The 16755-nt window shown below is 40.6% G+C and overlaps 1 protein-coding gene across 1 annotated transcript in view; it reads right to left on the reverse strand.

The window, feature by feature from the left end:
• Positions 1–16755, reverse strand: part of SPATA16 (spermatogenesis associated 16) — a 416620-nt gene that overhangs the window by 215515 nt on the left and 184350 nt on the right. Inside the window, exons 5-6 of the mRNA XM_063441689.1 lie at positions 13233–13380; positions 4132–4281 (exon numbers count right to left, since the gene is read on the reverse strand). Of these exons, the coding sequence (XP_063297759.1) occupies positions 4132–4281; positions 13233–13380 (298 nt within the window). The remainder of the gene's footprint in view (positions 1–4131; positions 4282–13232; positions 13381–16755) is intronic.

The following is a 16755-nucleotide window of genomic DNA, read 5'->3' on the forward strand; positions in this document are numbered from 1 at the left end:
AAGTGGACTCACCTGTATGTTTCATCTTCGTATATGCGTTCCACGCCTCGTTGTTTTGCGTGTCACCAGGAAAAAGGTTTCCGGTATCACGTAGAACGCATCATGCGTTCCAAATCATGAACCGGAAGTCCGTATCTAAGTCCAGAAATATATAATAATAGGATTCAAATATGCATGAGAAAAGATATATAAAAATATAAAGAAACCAAGATAACAAGATAGGAGTTGGACATATAATTGTAATCTGAAAAAGCATACAATTGCCAAAAAATCTTAAAACTAATCTGGGAGATTATTGGATGTAGAAAAATATCTAAGTAAGGAAATTGATAAATGTAAATTGGAGAAGGAAAAATCCTCATAGGGGGGAGAAAATCTGAGAGTAGGTATAATTAAAAATGTAGATTAAAATATAATGGTAAAAAAAGAACCAAATGTAAAAAACATAATCAATTATAAAAATATATTTTATAAAATTATTTTAAATTATTCTAAAAAAGAAGATCAAAGGGAGCTTCTTACAATCTATTATAATATAAGGGTAATTAATATTTTATATATCTTCTTACCCACATTGGTGTGCACGTGTATTGTACAGAAATATCTATTTGGAAGATAGAAGTAGTCTTGAACTTAAAATAGTTACAAATCAGGGCAATCTGTAGTAATTCCAAGAGATACTCAATGGGTGGTCCTTGATAGGCTTGTGATTCAGAGAGAATCTCTCTGAGGGCATTTATCCCATGTTCATGGACAATCATAGTGTACAGACTCTGTATGTCTAATGTAACCAGAAGTGTGTTTCCATCAGAGTCAATATCCATTCTTTTCACTTTGGAGAGAAAATCGGGGGTATGCCGTAGACATGTTGGAAGTTGCTTGATACCTTTCTTAATGTGCCAATCAATGAACTTGGCAATAGGTTCCTACAAGCCATCCCTAGCTGAGACTATGGGCCTTCCAGGGGGTTGTACAGGGTCTTTGGGTATTTTTGTATTATGTTTATAATGGTAATAATCCACCAAAATGTACTTTATTTATTTACATACACATATATATATATATATATATATACACATATATATATATATATATATATATATAGATATATATATATATATATATATATATAAATTACAAAAGTTCCTTGCACTCACGTTTGGAGTTATGCCTTATGAGGCTCGCCGGGTGCCAGTCTTTCAGGGAGGTAAATTGTAGTTAGTAGAGAAAAGCAGGCAGCACTCACGGACTTGAGAATACAAATGGTGTTTATTCCATCAAAAATAGATAATAGAAAATTGACGTTTCGGTCCACACAGGGACCTTCCTCAGGATCAAGTGATACAAACATGACACAGAACTATCTCGAATATATAGGACATTACATTAATTTGAAATGACTTACCCCAGGTGATGTGCATATTCGCCGGCGTTCACTGCTGAACACCGCGCATGTGCGCACTGCCATGTGACCCCACGTTGACCCGCGGTCCATGCGTAGTGATGCAACAACCCAGCCGTTGCCACGGCAACGTTTGAAGCTATCACCATGGAACCGCTGTGGAAACAAAGTTACTGACTACAGTGCCCGATCGTGAAAAATATGTGTCTATAGAGAAATTAACTAAACTAAATAATGTAATACTGATAACCTTAAATAAATAATGCCAAAAAATGACCAGTTACAGGTCTAGGGCTGAGGGTACTTTGAGAATACGGAAATAAAGTATTATACCTTTATTGTTTTAATTTTTGAAAGCAGGGGGATTACATCCATATCTACCCCTCAATACACATTTTAAAGTGTAGGACCCTTATTGTCCTGTCACACTTCCGCTTGGAGATTACTCCTTTAGCTTAATGTCTACAAAAAATGTTTTACAAATTTTTTTTTTTTAAAAATAACGTTCTTCAAACTTGTAAGTACCTGAATAAATTTGTCAAGTGCATATATATGTACATATGCACATATATATGTATGTGACCCTACCGATTTTATACTGCAAATATTCTCATCCGACTAGAAAAAAATTTTGTCTAGGTTTTTCTCAATGTTATGTGCTTTGAGGTACAATCTTATATTGTAACCTATAGATAAAAAAAAGAAAAAAAAGAAAAAATGCGAATGACTCACAAAGCGGGAACTTCAATGTCAGCTATTTTGTATTAAAAGTTTGTATTAAAATATATTGCTTTTACGAATATATATATTCTTTGCAGGTTTTCCAGATATTTTAAAAATATATTTGAGCATCTTTAATACTGTGCAAGTTACCCATTTAATCTAGGGTATGATCCCCATTATTCACTACAGAAAATCCCCTTCTACATAATACAAGACTTTCCCTTTAACCTTTTTTTTTCCCAACATTGCATTGCTTTCAATTAAAATGTTCCAGAGTGTTGTTGAAAATGAGGTCTACAATCTATTCTTACAGAGCTGGTATTATTTTATACAAACTTTTTCAGCAATATTAAACCAATTCCCTAGCATGAGTTTCTAAGTCATGGGAGGAAAGAGTAAAACAGAATTTAAGAAATAATACTGAAATATACAGTATTGAATAGAAAGCCTCATTATGGCTGTATGATTTTTTTGCCCCACATAATATCACTTTAGTTTGAAGAATAAAGGTTCCCTGTGCTTGACTGTGATTACATGTACCTAACTTACAGAGAACTAGAAATGTGCGAATGATCCATCTAAACTCAATTTGTTCAAAATTAGTCATTTTTGGGCAATGAATGTGATGACATTTGCTCAGAAATTCAAGTCCTACTAGTTGAAAAACTGACATTTGAAAACTTCTCATGAAACCTAATAAAATAAATATGATCGTTTCCAGGAACTATAAAATATGGAAATGTCGAGCTAGAGCAAATTTAAAGTATCTCTGAAGAATTTGTAGTCTTTGCCACATTATTAAGTAATTTATATATATATTTAGGCAAAAGTGATGAAAATAATCTATGCAATGTTTCAGGCAGTAAAGCAATTCTCTCAATTTTTTTTAAAGAGGATAAAATAGCATTATACACAAATTTATCAAAGCTATAAACAAATACAATAGAAAAGTACAGGTAACCATATAAACATTTTTCTTTAAAAAAAAATATTCCAAAAATTGTTTTACCATTTAGACATTTATTGCATCTGCATGAGCAAGGGATTCTGTGTTAAACTGATTATTTTTTAGAATGCAGGTTTTCAAAGTTACAAATGCTCCAAGACAAAGGTTTTATAACAGGGTCATTCCTATTCTGCTATGTTTAATTTTTTATTTTTTTTTAAACAAATCTCATAGAAATGTGCCAATAATTGGCCAATTGGTGTTTTGTTGTTTACCTGCTTCTATAACATTAAAAGGAGACTGGAATGACCATAACCACTGCAGTTCACCATAACCACTACTCCTGCGCTCTCAGGCAATGACCTAGATTCTGTATCTGTTCTGCTAAAGTGACATCCGGCTTTTACTACTGGAGTAGACCGTATGAGGCGGGTGCTGTGTTGTCACCTGGAGGTATGCTGGGCAGATAGATAAACTTTGAGCCTTGGGATTGCTTATTTATGCATACAACAATCTATTTGTTGGCCAATGTGAATGTCAATAAGATGTCTGAAAATCCCTGACCCCTCTTCCGTTTCTTGAAGGACCTCATCATTCGCTTTACATGTTTCCAGTGGCATCAATTATTTAATTCTCTCTGGCCATCATCTTGTCTCAACTCCACCTTCTAACCTCTGAATTATGTCCTAGCAAAGTACTTTCAATAAAAGAAAATGTCCCAGCTCTTTATCTTTTTTAATGGTTTGTGTATATTGTAGTGTCTTTTTATTCCCAACTGTACAGTGCTGTGGAATTTGTTGACACTTTATAAAAGCCAGTAATAATAATTGTAATTTATTTGGCTAGTAGATGATTGCTGGACGAAGGGATTGTACACCCCTGTACCAAACACTTTTTTGCAAAGTTATTGAACTGAATTTTATTGGACTGAATTCATTTTCTTGACATGGATGTGTAACATGTGAATTAAGCAACTTTAAAGATGGGGCAATTAAAAAGGTGAGCAATGGCTTGGTTTATTAGATATAACATTTAACTTAAATATTACATTACGACTTACCTATAAAGACCAGCAGTGATTTTGTGCTCTGTTTTTCTAAGAACATTCCATCTTTTTTGTTTTTAAACCCCAAGGATAGCATATAATGGGGCGGAGGAGAAGCAGATGACCAGTCAGTGCCCTGAGGTAAAAGATGAAGAACCTCTGAATCTGAAAAGACACAACGTTATTTGGAAGGTTTATTATTTTATATATATATATCACTGGACCAATACGGCTACAATCTCTACGTATGTGTGTGTGTGTGTGTGTGTGTGTGTGTGTGTGTGTATTATAGATACATGTCTACTTACTTTTTACTGATGAAGAATTATGTTTGCTTGCAAATCATGTCAGACCATAACTTGGAGCGCTTTGCTTAAAAGGGAATTCTCACTTTGCTCGAAATGATTAAATGGTTAAACACTGAAAATCACCTACAACTTGAGTTAACCTTTTTTTTTGTTATTCACCATTTAAAAAAAAAATATAATACAGTCAAGTGCAAAAGCCATTTTTTTGTAACAATGATTGACAAAGAGCCAGTACAGAGGCACTCAATTCCAGAATACAGTGTTGTGAATTTCTACATTTAATTTTATTTCTCAGCCCTTATAACCACATTTTTGTTATTTAAAGAGGATAAATAAACAAATATAATATTAAAAATCGTGGGAAGTGGGGATACCCTTTAAATAGCCTAGTTTTCTGCTGTCTGGAAATTCTAAAGGAGGAACTGCAGTAATCTGTTTAATTTTTTTTGTCTTGAATAATGTGAACCTTTTTTGAAAATTCCTTGGAAATTAAGGATCGTTTGCCTCTGTGTCTTTGTGCCCCTCCACCTACTCTAGAATTTTCCAGTCTTGAGAAAAAACATCTATTAGCAGTAAAAGATGTTGGTAAGTCAACGTCATTTTGGGTTCCTGAACCCTTATCAACTTTTGAAAATAATGGTCTGTTATAATTTGTTTTCTATGCACCAATGAGATTCAGTTGGGGAATGATGCAGATATATGTCACCACGATTAACTTGGAATGTACGGTTTAATTACAGTCATACTTGCTTTTCTATAAACAGTGTAACAACATGGCTGCACTAAGACTAGCTGCAACTAGAACTGGAAGTGCATGGGGTCTGCAACAGTAGGACATATTGCCTGGTGATGAAGTTAAAGTTAAATAGAGTAAGGATATTTATGGGCATTTTCTTCTGCTACTCTATTAAATCATCAAAGGTTTAACTCCTTAAGGACACATGACATGTGTAACATGTCATGATTCCCTTTTATTCCAGAAGTTTGGTCCTTAAGGGGTTAAAAAGTCAATGTATTTCATTATAGAAATGTTTGGGGTGTTTGTGGAGTGGAGGATACATTTTAGAGAGTATATGGTTTCCCTTGTCTTATAGTAGTCCATGTAGTTTCTGAAAGTCTAAATCACAAGACCAAATACTAGAACTGGATTTAGTTGGCCCAGGGCCCTAGGCAGGATGCAAGATTGGGGTCTCCTCCTAGAGCCCTAGGCTCTATTTCTGTTATGCTGTGTGTGTAGGGGAGATTGAATGTTGTACGTATGTGAGTGTGTGTAGTGACTGAGTGTTGTGTGAGTGGAGGAGGCGTAGTATGCCTGTGTGTGCTGGTCAGTGGCGTCGCTAGGGGGTGGGCCAGAGGGGGCCATGGCCCCCCCTACATCATGCTGTGCCCCCCCTTGGGCCCCCCAAATGCCAGCAACCTGCTGGCCATGTGTTTAGATTCTATTCCCTCGGGCTGTAACAGCCTGTGACAGCCCGAGGGAATGCAGGGCAGTGCAGCTCAGCTGGAGGCTGGGGGCTGTCTGTGGCCGGAGAGAGCACTGACAGGCTCCCCGGCACAGGCCCCGCCCCGTTAATGAAGCCCCACTTCCCGCACATAAGCCCTGCCCCACTCACTCAAGTTATGAGAGCTTCCAAATCACACACAGAAGAGAAAATACCACAGTCAGTAAAAAAGGGGGACAAAACTTTTTTTTTTTTTTTTAGATACATAAATGAGAAAAGAAAAGTAAAACAAGGATTAGTTAGATTAAAAACAAAAGAAGGAAGGTATGTAGATGAGGATAAAGGTCTAGCTGACTGCCTCAATGAATATTTTTGTTCGGTATTTACAGCTGAAAATGAAGGAAAGGGACCTCTGTTAAAAAAAGGATAAATGAGTCATTTATTGCACGTGAGTTTACAGAGGAAGAGGTTCTATTTCAACTGTCAAAAGTAATGACAAATAAGTCAATGGGACCTGATGGAATACACCCAAAGCTATTAAAAGAGCTTAGTGGTGTACTAGCAAAACCATTAACAGATTTATTCAACCAATCATTGTTAACAGGAGTAGTCCCAGAAGATTGGAAGTTAGCGAATGTTGTGCCCATTCACAAGAAAGGTAATAGGGAGGAGTCGGGCAACTATAGGCCAGTAAGCCTTACTTCAGTAGTGGGGAAAGTGATGGAAACCATGTTAAAGGATAGGATTGTTGAACATCTAAAAACACATGGATTTCAAGATCAGAGACAACATGGGTTTACTTCAGGGAGATCATGCCAAACTAATCTTATTGATTTTTTTGATTGGGTAACTAAAATTATAGATCAGGGTGGTGCAGTAGACATTGCTTACCTAGATTTCAGTAAGGCTTTTGACACTGTTGCACATAGAAGGCTTATCAATAAACTGCAATCTTTGAGTTTGGATTCCAATATTGTTGAATGGGTAAGGCAGTGGCTGAGTGACAGGCAACAGAGGGTTGTAGTCAATGGAGTATATTCGAAGCTTGGGCTTGTCACCAGTGGGGTACCTCAGGGATCTGTACTTGGACCCATTCTCTTTAATATTTTTATTAGTGATATTGCAGAAGGTCTTGATGGTAAGGTGTGTCTTTTTGCGGATGATACTAAGATATGTAACAGGGTTGATGTTCCAGGAGGGATAAGCCAAATGGCAAATGATTTAGGTAAACTAGAAAAATGGTCAGAGTTGTGGCAACTGACATTTAATGTGGATAAGTGCAAGACAATGCATCTTGGACGTAAAAACCCAAGGGCAAAGTACAGAATATTTGATAGAGTCCTAACCTCAACATCTGAGGAAAGGGATTTAGGGGTGATTATTTCTGAGGACTTAAAGGTAGGCAGACAATGTAATAGAGCAGCAGGAAATGCTAGCAGAATGCTTGGTTGTATAGGGAGAGGTATTAGCAGTAGAAAGAGGGAAGTGCTCATGCCATTGTACAGAACACTGGTGAGACCTCACTTGGAGTACTGTACATAGTACTGGAGACCATATCTTCAGAAGGATATTGATACCTTAGAGAGAGTTCAAAGAAGGGCTACTAAACTGGTTCATGGATTGCAGGATAAAACTTACCAGGAAAGGTTAAAGGATCTTAACATGTATAGCTTGGTGGAAAGACGAGACAGGGGGGATATGATAGAAACATTTAAATACATAAAGGGAATCAACACAGTAAAGGAGGAGACTATATTTAAAAGAAGAAAAACTACCACAACCAGAGGACATAGTCTAAAATTAGAAGGACAAAGGTTTAAAAATAATATCAGGAAGTATTACTTTACTGAGAGGGTAGTGGATGCATGGAATAGCCTTCCAGCTGAAGTGGTAGAGGTTAACACAGTAAAGGAGTTTAAGCATGCGTGGGATAGGCATAAGGCTATCCTAACTATAAGATAATGCCAGGGACTAATGAAAGTATTTAGAAAACTGGGCAGACTAGATGGGCCGAATGGTTCTTATCTGCCGTCACATTCTATGTTAAGCAGCAGCCCATGCTGCTGCTGCAAAGGCCAGAAGATGGCTGACCCACTGCAGCAGCTAGGCTTGATGTGTGTGTGTGTGTGTGTGTGTGTGTGTGTGTGTATGGACTCAGCAGTCTGTGTGTGTGTGTGTGTGTGTGTGTGTCTGGACTCAGCAGTCTGTGTGTGTGTGTGTCTGGACTCAGCCATCTGTGTGTGTGTATGGACTCAGCAGTCTGTGTGTGTGTGTATGGACTCAGCAGTCTGTGTGTGTGTGTGTCTGGACTCAGCAGTCTGTGTGTGTGTGTGTGTGTGTGTGTCTGGACTCAGCAGTCTGTGTGTGTGTGTGTGTGTGTGTGTCTGGACTCAGCAGTCTGTGTGTGTGTGTGTGTGTGTATGGACTCAGCAGTCGGTGTGTGTGTGTGTGTGTGTCTGGACTCAGCAGTCTGTGTGTGTGTGTGTGTGTCTGGACTCAGCCGTCTGTGTGTGTGTATGGACTCAGCAGTCTGTGTGTGTGTGTGTGTGTGTATGGACTCAGCAGTCTGTGTGTGTGTGTGTGTGTGTGTCTGGACTCAGCAGTCTCTGTGTGTGTGTGTGTGTGTGTCTGGACTCAGCAGTCTGTGTGTGTGTGTGTGTGTCTGGACTCAGCAGTCTGTGTGTGTGTGTGTGTGTATGGACTCAGCAGTCGGTGTGTGTGTGTGTGTGTGTCTGGACTCAGCAGTCTGTGTGTGTGTGTGTGTGTGTGTCTGGACTCAGCAGTCTGTGTGTGTGTGTATGGACTCAGCAGTCTTTGTGTGTGTGTGTGTATAGACTCTGCAGTCTGTGTGTGTGTGTCTGGACTCAGCAGTCTCTGTGTGTGTGTGTGTGTGTCTGGACTCAGCAGTCTGTGTGTGTGTGTGTCTGGACTCAGCAGTCTGTATGTGTGTGTGTGTGTGTGTATGGACTCAGCAGTCTGTGTGTGTGTGTGTATGGACTCAACAGTCTGTGTGTGTGTGTGTGTGTGTGTCTGGACTCAGCAGCCTCTGTGTGTGTGTGTGTGTGTGTGTCTGGACTCAGCAGTCTGTGTGTGTGTGTGTGTGTGTGTGTGTGGACTCAGCAGTCTGTATGTGTGTGTGTGTGTGTATGGACTCAGCAGTCTGTATATGTGTGTTTATGGACTCAGCAGTCTGTGTGTGTGTGTGTGTGTGTATGGACTCAGCAGTCTGTGTGTGTGTGTGTATGGACTCAGCAGTCTGTGTGTGTGTGTGTGTTTGTATGGACTCAGCAGTCTGTGTGTGTGTGTGTGTGTGGGCTCAGCAGTCTGTGTGTGTGTGTGTGTGTGTGTATGGACTCAGCAGCAGGGCCGCCATGAGGGCATGACAACCATAACGGTAGTCATGGGCCTGGCGGTCCTGGGGAGCCCCGAGCCCCACATTCATTATGTGCACATATATATATATATATATATATATATACATATATATATAGCGATTTTCGCTATATTTATATATATATATATATATATATATATATATATGTGCACAGAGGGCCCCCTGCTACCTGTACAATGAAGAGGGGGCCCAGCAGCACACTCTGTCCTCCTTTCCAGCTGCTCTCTGTCTAACTTTCCTGCACCCTGCGGCCGCCAGAGCGTTGCCACGGGTTACTATGGCAACGCTCCGCACAGCACGCAGGCCTGTCTCGTGAGAGTTAGTCAGAGAGGAGCTGGAAAGGAAGACAATGTGTGCTGCTGGGCCCCATCTTCAATGTACCGCGGCTGGCTCCCTCCACCATGCCACTGGATCAACAGGAAATGCGATCTCCCCCCTCCATGGCACGGTAAGAACCAGGGAGGGGGGAATAAAATTTAAATATGCACAAAAAAAAAAAATAATACTCCCCCCCCTATTTTACACACACACTGAATCCTTACAAGCACACTCTGAACTACACACACACACACTACATTCACTAAACACACTCTGCACTACACATACACTACATTCACTATACACTCACTACAAACACTACATTCACTAAACACACTCTGCACTACACACACACTACATTCACTAAACACACTTTGCACTACACACACACACACTACATTCACTATACACACGTTTCACTCACTACACACTACATTTACTAAACACGCACTGCGCTACACACACACACTACATTCACTAAACACACTTTGCACTCACTACAAACACACTACATTCACTATACACACTACATCCACTACAAAAACACACACCTACATTCACTACACACACATTCTGCATCTAATGCATGCATACACACATTACATACATTACACACTGCATCCATGACACACATACTGCATCCACTATAAACACTGCATCCATGACACACATACCGCATCCACTATACACATTCTACATCCACTATACACACTGCATCCATGACACACATTCTAAATCCACTATACACACACACACGTCATCCTTGTGGGCGGACTCGGGGCTGGCCCCGGGGGCCCAGATCTTGAGCTGTGTCAGGGGCCCTAAAATTTCTGATGGCAGCCCTGCTCAGCAGTCTGTGTGTGTGTGTAAGGACTCAACAGTCTGTGTGTGTGTGTCTGTGTGTGTGTATGGACTCAGCAGTCTGTGTTTGTGTATGGACTCAGCAGTCAGTGCGTGTGTATGGACTCAGCAGTCTGTGTGTGTATGGACTCAGCAGTCTGTGTATGTGTGTGTGTATGGACTCAGCAGGCTATGTGTGTGTATGGACTCAGCAGTCTGTGTGTGTGTGTGCGTGTATGGACTCAGCAGTCTATGTGTGTGCGTATGGACTCAGCAGTCTGTGTGTGTGTGTGTGGAATCAGCAGTATGTGTGTGTGTATGGACTCAGCAGTCTTTATGTGTGTATGGACTCAGCAGTCTGTGTGTGTGTGTGTATGGATTCAGCAGTCTGCGTGTGTGTATGAACTCAGCAGTCTGTGTGTGTATATGGACTCAGCAGTATGTGTGTGTATATGGACTCAGCAGTCTGCATGTGTGTGTGTGTATGCATTCAGCAGTCTGCGTGTGTATGGACTCAGCAGTCTGTGTGTGTGTGTGTGTGTCTGTGTGTGTGTGTGGACTCAGCAGTCTGTGTGTGTCTGTGTGTGTGTATGGACTCAGCAGTCTGTATGTCTGTGTGTGTGTGTGTGTGTGTGTATGGACTCAGCAGTCTGTGTGTACGTGTATAAATCAGCCTGTGTGCATTCAGCAACACCTGTGTGCATTCAGTAGTCTGTGTGCATTCATAAATCTGTGTGTGTGTGTGTGTGTATGGACTCAGCAGTCTGTGTGTACGTGTATAAATCAGCCTGTGTGCATTCAGCAACACCTGTGTGCATTCAGTAGTCTGTGTGCATTCATAAATCTGTGTGTGTGTGTGTGTATGTATTCAGTGTACTGTGTGTATGTACTCAGCAGTCTATCAATAATAAAACATTTTATTCCTGTGAGTTGTTGTGTAGGAAGGGCCCCAGTGCACTGCTTTGCCCGAGGGCCCTTAACGCTGTTAAGATGGTACTGCTTGTGTGTGTCAGTGAGCTTCTATTTAGTGACCATGTGTGTGTCAGTGAGCTTGTCTTTAGTGGGCTTGTGTGTGTCCCTGAACTTCTTTGTAGTGAGCCTTGTGTTTATACAAATGAGTTTGTCTGTAGTAAGCTTGTGTGTGAGTCAGAGAGTTTTGTCTGTCAGTAAGCCTATTTGCGCATGTCAGTGAGCTTGTGTGCTTACTGTACAATATATACATATTGACTTGTAGAAATGGCATACATTTTTTTCCAGGCCTGCTTTGGATTCTCAGTTTGACACTGCCAGCGAGTGCGCTTTACAGCTGAATCATCTGTTTGAGCTGCCGCACACTTTAGCCCTGTTACACACGTCTGGGAGCTGCTGTTTACAGGTACTAGTAGTCTAGAGATTGGGCCATGGGGTATATGCTCAGCTATCTGTATACTACTATAGTGCTGTTCTCTGTATAATACAGATCTGTGTGTGTATAATATCCCGGGATAGTCAGTGTTCCTGTATAGTGCTGCTCTCTGTCTTGGGATATTATACACAAACAGACCTGTATTATACAGAGAGCAGCACTATACAGGGAGCACTGACTGTCCTGGGATATTATACACACATCCATGTATTATACAGAGAGCAGCACTATACAGGGAGCACTGACTGTCCCAATTTATTATACACACAACCCTGTATCATACAGAGAGCAGCACTATACAGGGAGCACTGACTGTCCCAATTTATTATACACACAACGCTGTATTATACAGAGAGCACTGACTGTCCAGGGATATTATACACAGACAGTAATTGATAGCTGTGCTGCAAAATGTCCTTGGACATTTTTTTCGAATGTTGGCAACTATGGCACTGTATCAAAGGAAATGTGTTTTTTAATAATCCCTGGTGGAAAATAATGAATCAAAAAACACAATGTGTGCTGGCACTCAATTACGTTAAGGTGCAGGTATTCGAGGTTAACCCCAAAATGACCTCCTAATCTCAATCATAAATACCATTAGCAATAAGTGTTATTGAAATTTATCACATATTTGAGTGCGGTATTCATATTTATTTATGAAAATAATGAATCCTCCACCAGGGATTATAAAAACAAAACAAAAACAACACATTGTGTTGGGGGCGGGGCATAACATGTGGCAGGGGCGGGGTTGAATGTCTCCCCCTACTTTTGTCCCTGGCCCACTCTGTGCCCCCCCCCTAAAAATGAATCCTAGAGACGCCACTGGTGCTGGTTGAGTGTCACATGTGTTGTCTGAATTTGTTTGTAGAAGAGTCTAAGTGTTGTGTGAGTTGTGGAGCCTGAGTGTGGCTGAGTGTTGTGTATGTAGTGTGAGTGTGTTGGGGGAGCAACATATTTTCTTTTAACTTTATATTATCCATGGTGACCATCCATGGAGGCCATTCTTTTGCAGGATCCACATTCTGTCGATTGGTCAATGACTGAATAGCACTGACTATAGAATGCTGAGTCATTGAGAAGGACTGGGAGACAGCGAGGGAGCTCTTAAAGTGATTAGTACCCAATAGACGTGCAGACCATGTAGCTGGATTTCCATGCCAAGCGTACCCCTGTCTGAGCCCGGGCCCTAGGTGTCACACAATGAAGTATAATGGGTAATCTGGCAAGGACATAGTGGTTTATGGATGTCTACAGAACCTGTTGGTGTAGAAGAATGCAGCAATTTGGCTTTAACATGCACATGCACATGCACAATGCAAAAGTTTTAATGGGTGCCTGGGTGTCCCTTTAAACTTCCACAGTGGGATTTATTTTTTAAATTAGCATGCAAGCCATACTATTACCTGTGTATATGTATTTTGTATATGTTGGGTTCATTTCTGTAAAGGCATCTTGGGCTTTTTCAATTGCCTCTTTGTATAGCACATCATCCACAGGCGTATACATTGCAGTAAATGCTTCAGCATTGGCCATGGCCTCCTCGTGCATAGCCTACGGAGAAAAAACATTTGCAGTGACTACCAAGACTTATACAGACAACAGCAATAGTGGGCATACGCGCTCTGGACACATAGGGTATGTATGCATGCAGGCTGTTGTAGTAGCCTACTATTCCATTTTAAACACAGATACCTAGTTTAACCATTATGCCCATATATATTCAAAATGTTTATTTTCTTTGGACATTTGGGAAATATGTATTCCCTAGAATGGCAGACAAGAGGGGCTATTCTATGGCAGTTGTGCATAATGGATTTGTGTTGTGCTCAATTTACAATGGACACTGCAATATGTAATTCTTTGTAACCTCCCACTATCCATTCATATGATAAATAAATAAAAAATGAAGTTATGTAAATTTGATAAATATATAGTTTTCATTTTGACAGTCTATGATCATATTCGGTTTTGCCCAGTTGCTTGCACTGGGTGTGAGATAATTAGCTTTTTTTGCACAAATAACTTATAGTAAAAGGGTAAGGGCTTTTATATTAGTTTTATAAACAGTATACCAAAACAAATTGTTACATTTAAAGTATGTTTATGTTATTTTTAATGTTGTAGGGGGGTAGTGCACATCAAGTATGACTGGTGCAGCCAAAGGAACAAAAAAAAATACATGAATGAGGTTCACATTCCACAAACATGAAATAAGCAAGATGTCCGCAGCCGCCATCAGAGTAAACTGACAAAGAGAAAATACAGGGGCAATCAGGCACCAAATAATTATCAAAATTACAAAGCCTGGGTCTTCATTAACACGAGAAACTCTTCGCAACAAATCAACAGAACAAAATAGGCAGGAAAAAAAAGAATATAATATTCTACTGTTTAGAGTATAAAACTGTAGCAGTACTTACCCTCTCCAGGGGCCAGCCGGGTCCTCTCTTCTCGCCGCGAGAGGTCCGGCTCCTACACGAGCCGCACGCGGCTCATCCGACGGCGAGATCAGGAGAAGCGGTCACGTGTCCCGCCTGACTCTAAGAGCGTGCCGCGTGTCTCCTTTAAGAAGGAATTGCTGAAGCATAACTTAAGATGAGATCATAAAATGGAGAGTTAAGAGAGGGCTAGTGAGAAAAACAGAGAGAGAGAGAGAGAGAGAGAGAGAGAGAGGAGGAGAGAGAAAGAAGGAACATTATATAGCGGTTGTGTGGGGATCTCTATATTGCAACTCTCATAGATGCCACGATTTATACAATTTGATTGTAAACATTTCTGACATTCTGAAAACATATTCTTCCCCCTTTTGCAGTGATTTAGCAGCATTATCTCTTTCTAATTGCATTTGACTTTTTCTAGTCCAAATAATATATGTTGGAATTTGGATGTGACAGATTTTAAATGCTAGAAGTTATTTATAATAATCCTCACTGTTGTTTTAGGCACATTTAAAGTAACACTATAGGGTCAGGAACACAAACATGAATTCCTGACTCTATAGTGTTAAAAACACCATCTAGCAACCTGCCCTTCCCTCCTCCCCCAACTCCCCAAAATATTGTAAACTCTTACCTTTATTCCAGTCTGTTGTTGCTGGCTCTGCCCCTGATCTGCATCCTGGTCTGACATCAGCAGAAGTGGTGATCCTATAGGAAAGCATTGGATTGGCTGAGATTGTCAAGGAGGCAGATCAGGGGCAGAGCCAGCACAAGCCAAACACATCCCTGGCCAATCAGCATCTCCTCCTAGAGATGCATTGAATCAATTCCGTTCAGTGTCTGCATTCAGAGGGTGTAGACACTGAATGTCATGCCCCAGGTAGCACCTCTAGTAGCCGTATGAGGAGTGGTCAGAGGAGTTATTCCTGGACTGAAAAATAAACACTGCATTTTCTCTGAAGAGACAGTGTTTACTGCAAAATTGACTGAATATACTCATCAGAACAAATACAATAAGCTATTGTTGTTCTGGTGACTATAGCGTCCCTTTAACGGACCACTATAGGCACCCAGACCACTTCAGCTCAATTAAGTGGTCTGGGTGCCAGGTCCCTCTAGTTTTAACCCTGCAGCTGAAAACATAGCAGTTCAGAGAAACTGCTATGTTTACACTGAGGGTTAATCCAGCCTCTAGTGGCTGTCTCACAGTGAGAAGACGCTGGACGTCCAGAGAAAAGCATTGAGTAATGCTTTCCTATGGGCAGTATGAATGCACGCGCGGCTCTTGCCGCACATGCGCATTCGGCGCATTTGGCAGGAGGAGGAGAGTTTCCCAGCGCCGAGGGAGCCCGGAGCTGGAGAAAAGTAAGTGACTGAAGGGGTTTTAACTCTTTCCACTCTTTATTTACCATTGCAGCAGTGGCGGCTTGTCCACAAGGACCCTTGGGGCAGTGCCCCACCAGTTTTTATGAGGGAAAAAGTTGTTTGCAATAGTTTAGAAATACAATGATTGTTTTCTTGAGGGTGGGTGGTAAGCCAACAAATGGTAAAAAAAAAATATGATCTTTAATTCTGTAATATATTTCAGTTCTCTCATTGGTAGCTATTTGGAGAAACTTTCTTGAGAGCATCTAGGCATGTCAAAAAATGGAATAGGTTTGAAATCTGCCCTGTTTCAGAAGGTTTTGCACATGCCTAGTCTCCTTTAAGAAGGAATTGCTGAAGCATAACTTAAGATGAGATCATAAAATGGAGAGTTAAGAGAGGGCTAGTGAGAAAAACAGAGAGAGAGAGAGAGAGAGAGAGAGCGAGGAGGAGAGAGAAAGAAGGAACATTATATAGCGGTTGTGTGGGGATCTCTATATTGCAACTCTGTGTAATTCATCACAGTGATCCTGGCTGTGACTATTTCCATATTGTGCCCAGCTCAGTGTGTTATTTCTTTTACTCAGCTCTTCCTGTTGTATGGGTATGGGAAGAATTTTCTAGACTAGCACTAGCTAACAGAAATAGCATTTTCCTCTTCAGTGGTAGCAAATGCCTCACCATCCTTCATCAATGCTCCCCCTTTTTTATTATAATATTGCTGTAAAATATTGTACTTTATTTGAAAGAGTTAACCCAGTGCTAGGACGTGCTATGCTGTCCTACAAAAGGAGGGCTTTAATGTACACCCTAACAATCGGGTCCTCCCTACATGCTCTATACTCTCCGGATTTGATCAGGAGAACTGCCTGAAACTGAGGAAGTCCCCCTGCAGCCAATCCAAGTCATGTGATCATGATGATGCCACTATCACATGACTCAGATTGGCTGGTTTGCTTGCATGTGAACTGCCTGGGTTGTCAAGCAAATATATTGGGGGACCTGCCTAACCACCCAGACATAAATTCCTGCCTAACCACCCAGACAAAAATTCCAGAAAATGAAATTTGCAAGTCCTATATTGACCATGTAACTTTAAGAAAAAACATAAAATCTGTGCATG

This window comes from Pelobates fuscus, chromosome 2 (assembly GCF_036172605.1).
Source record: "Pelobates fuscus isolate aPelFus1 chromosome 2, aPelFus1.pri, whole genome shotgun sequence".
Classification (NCBI taxonomy): domain Eukaryota; kingdom Metazoa; phylum Chordata; class Amphibia; order Anura; family Pelobatidae; genus Pelobates; species Pelobates fuscus.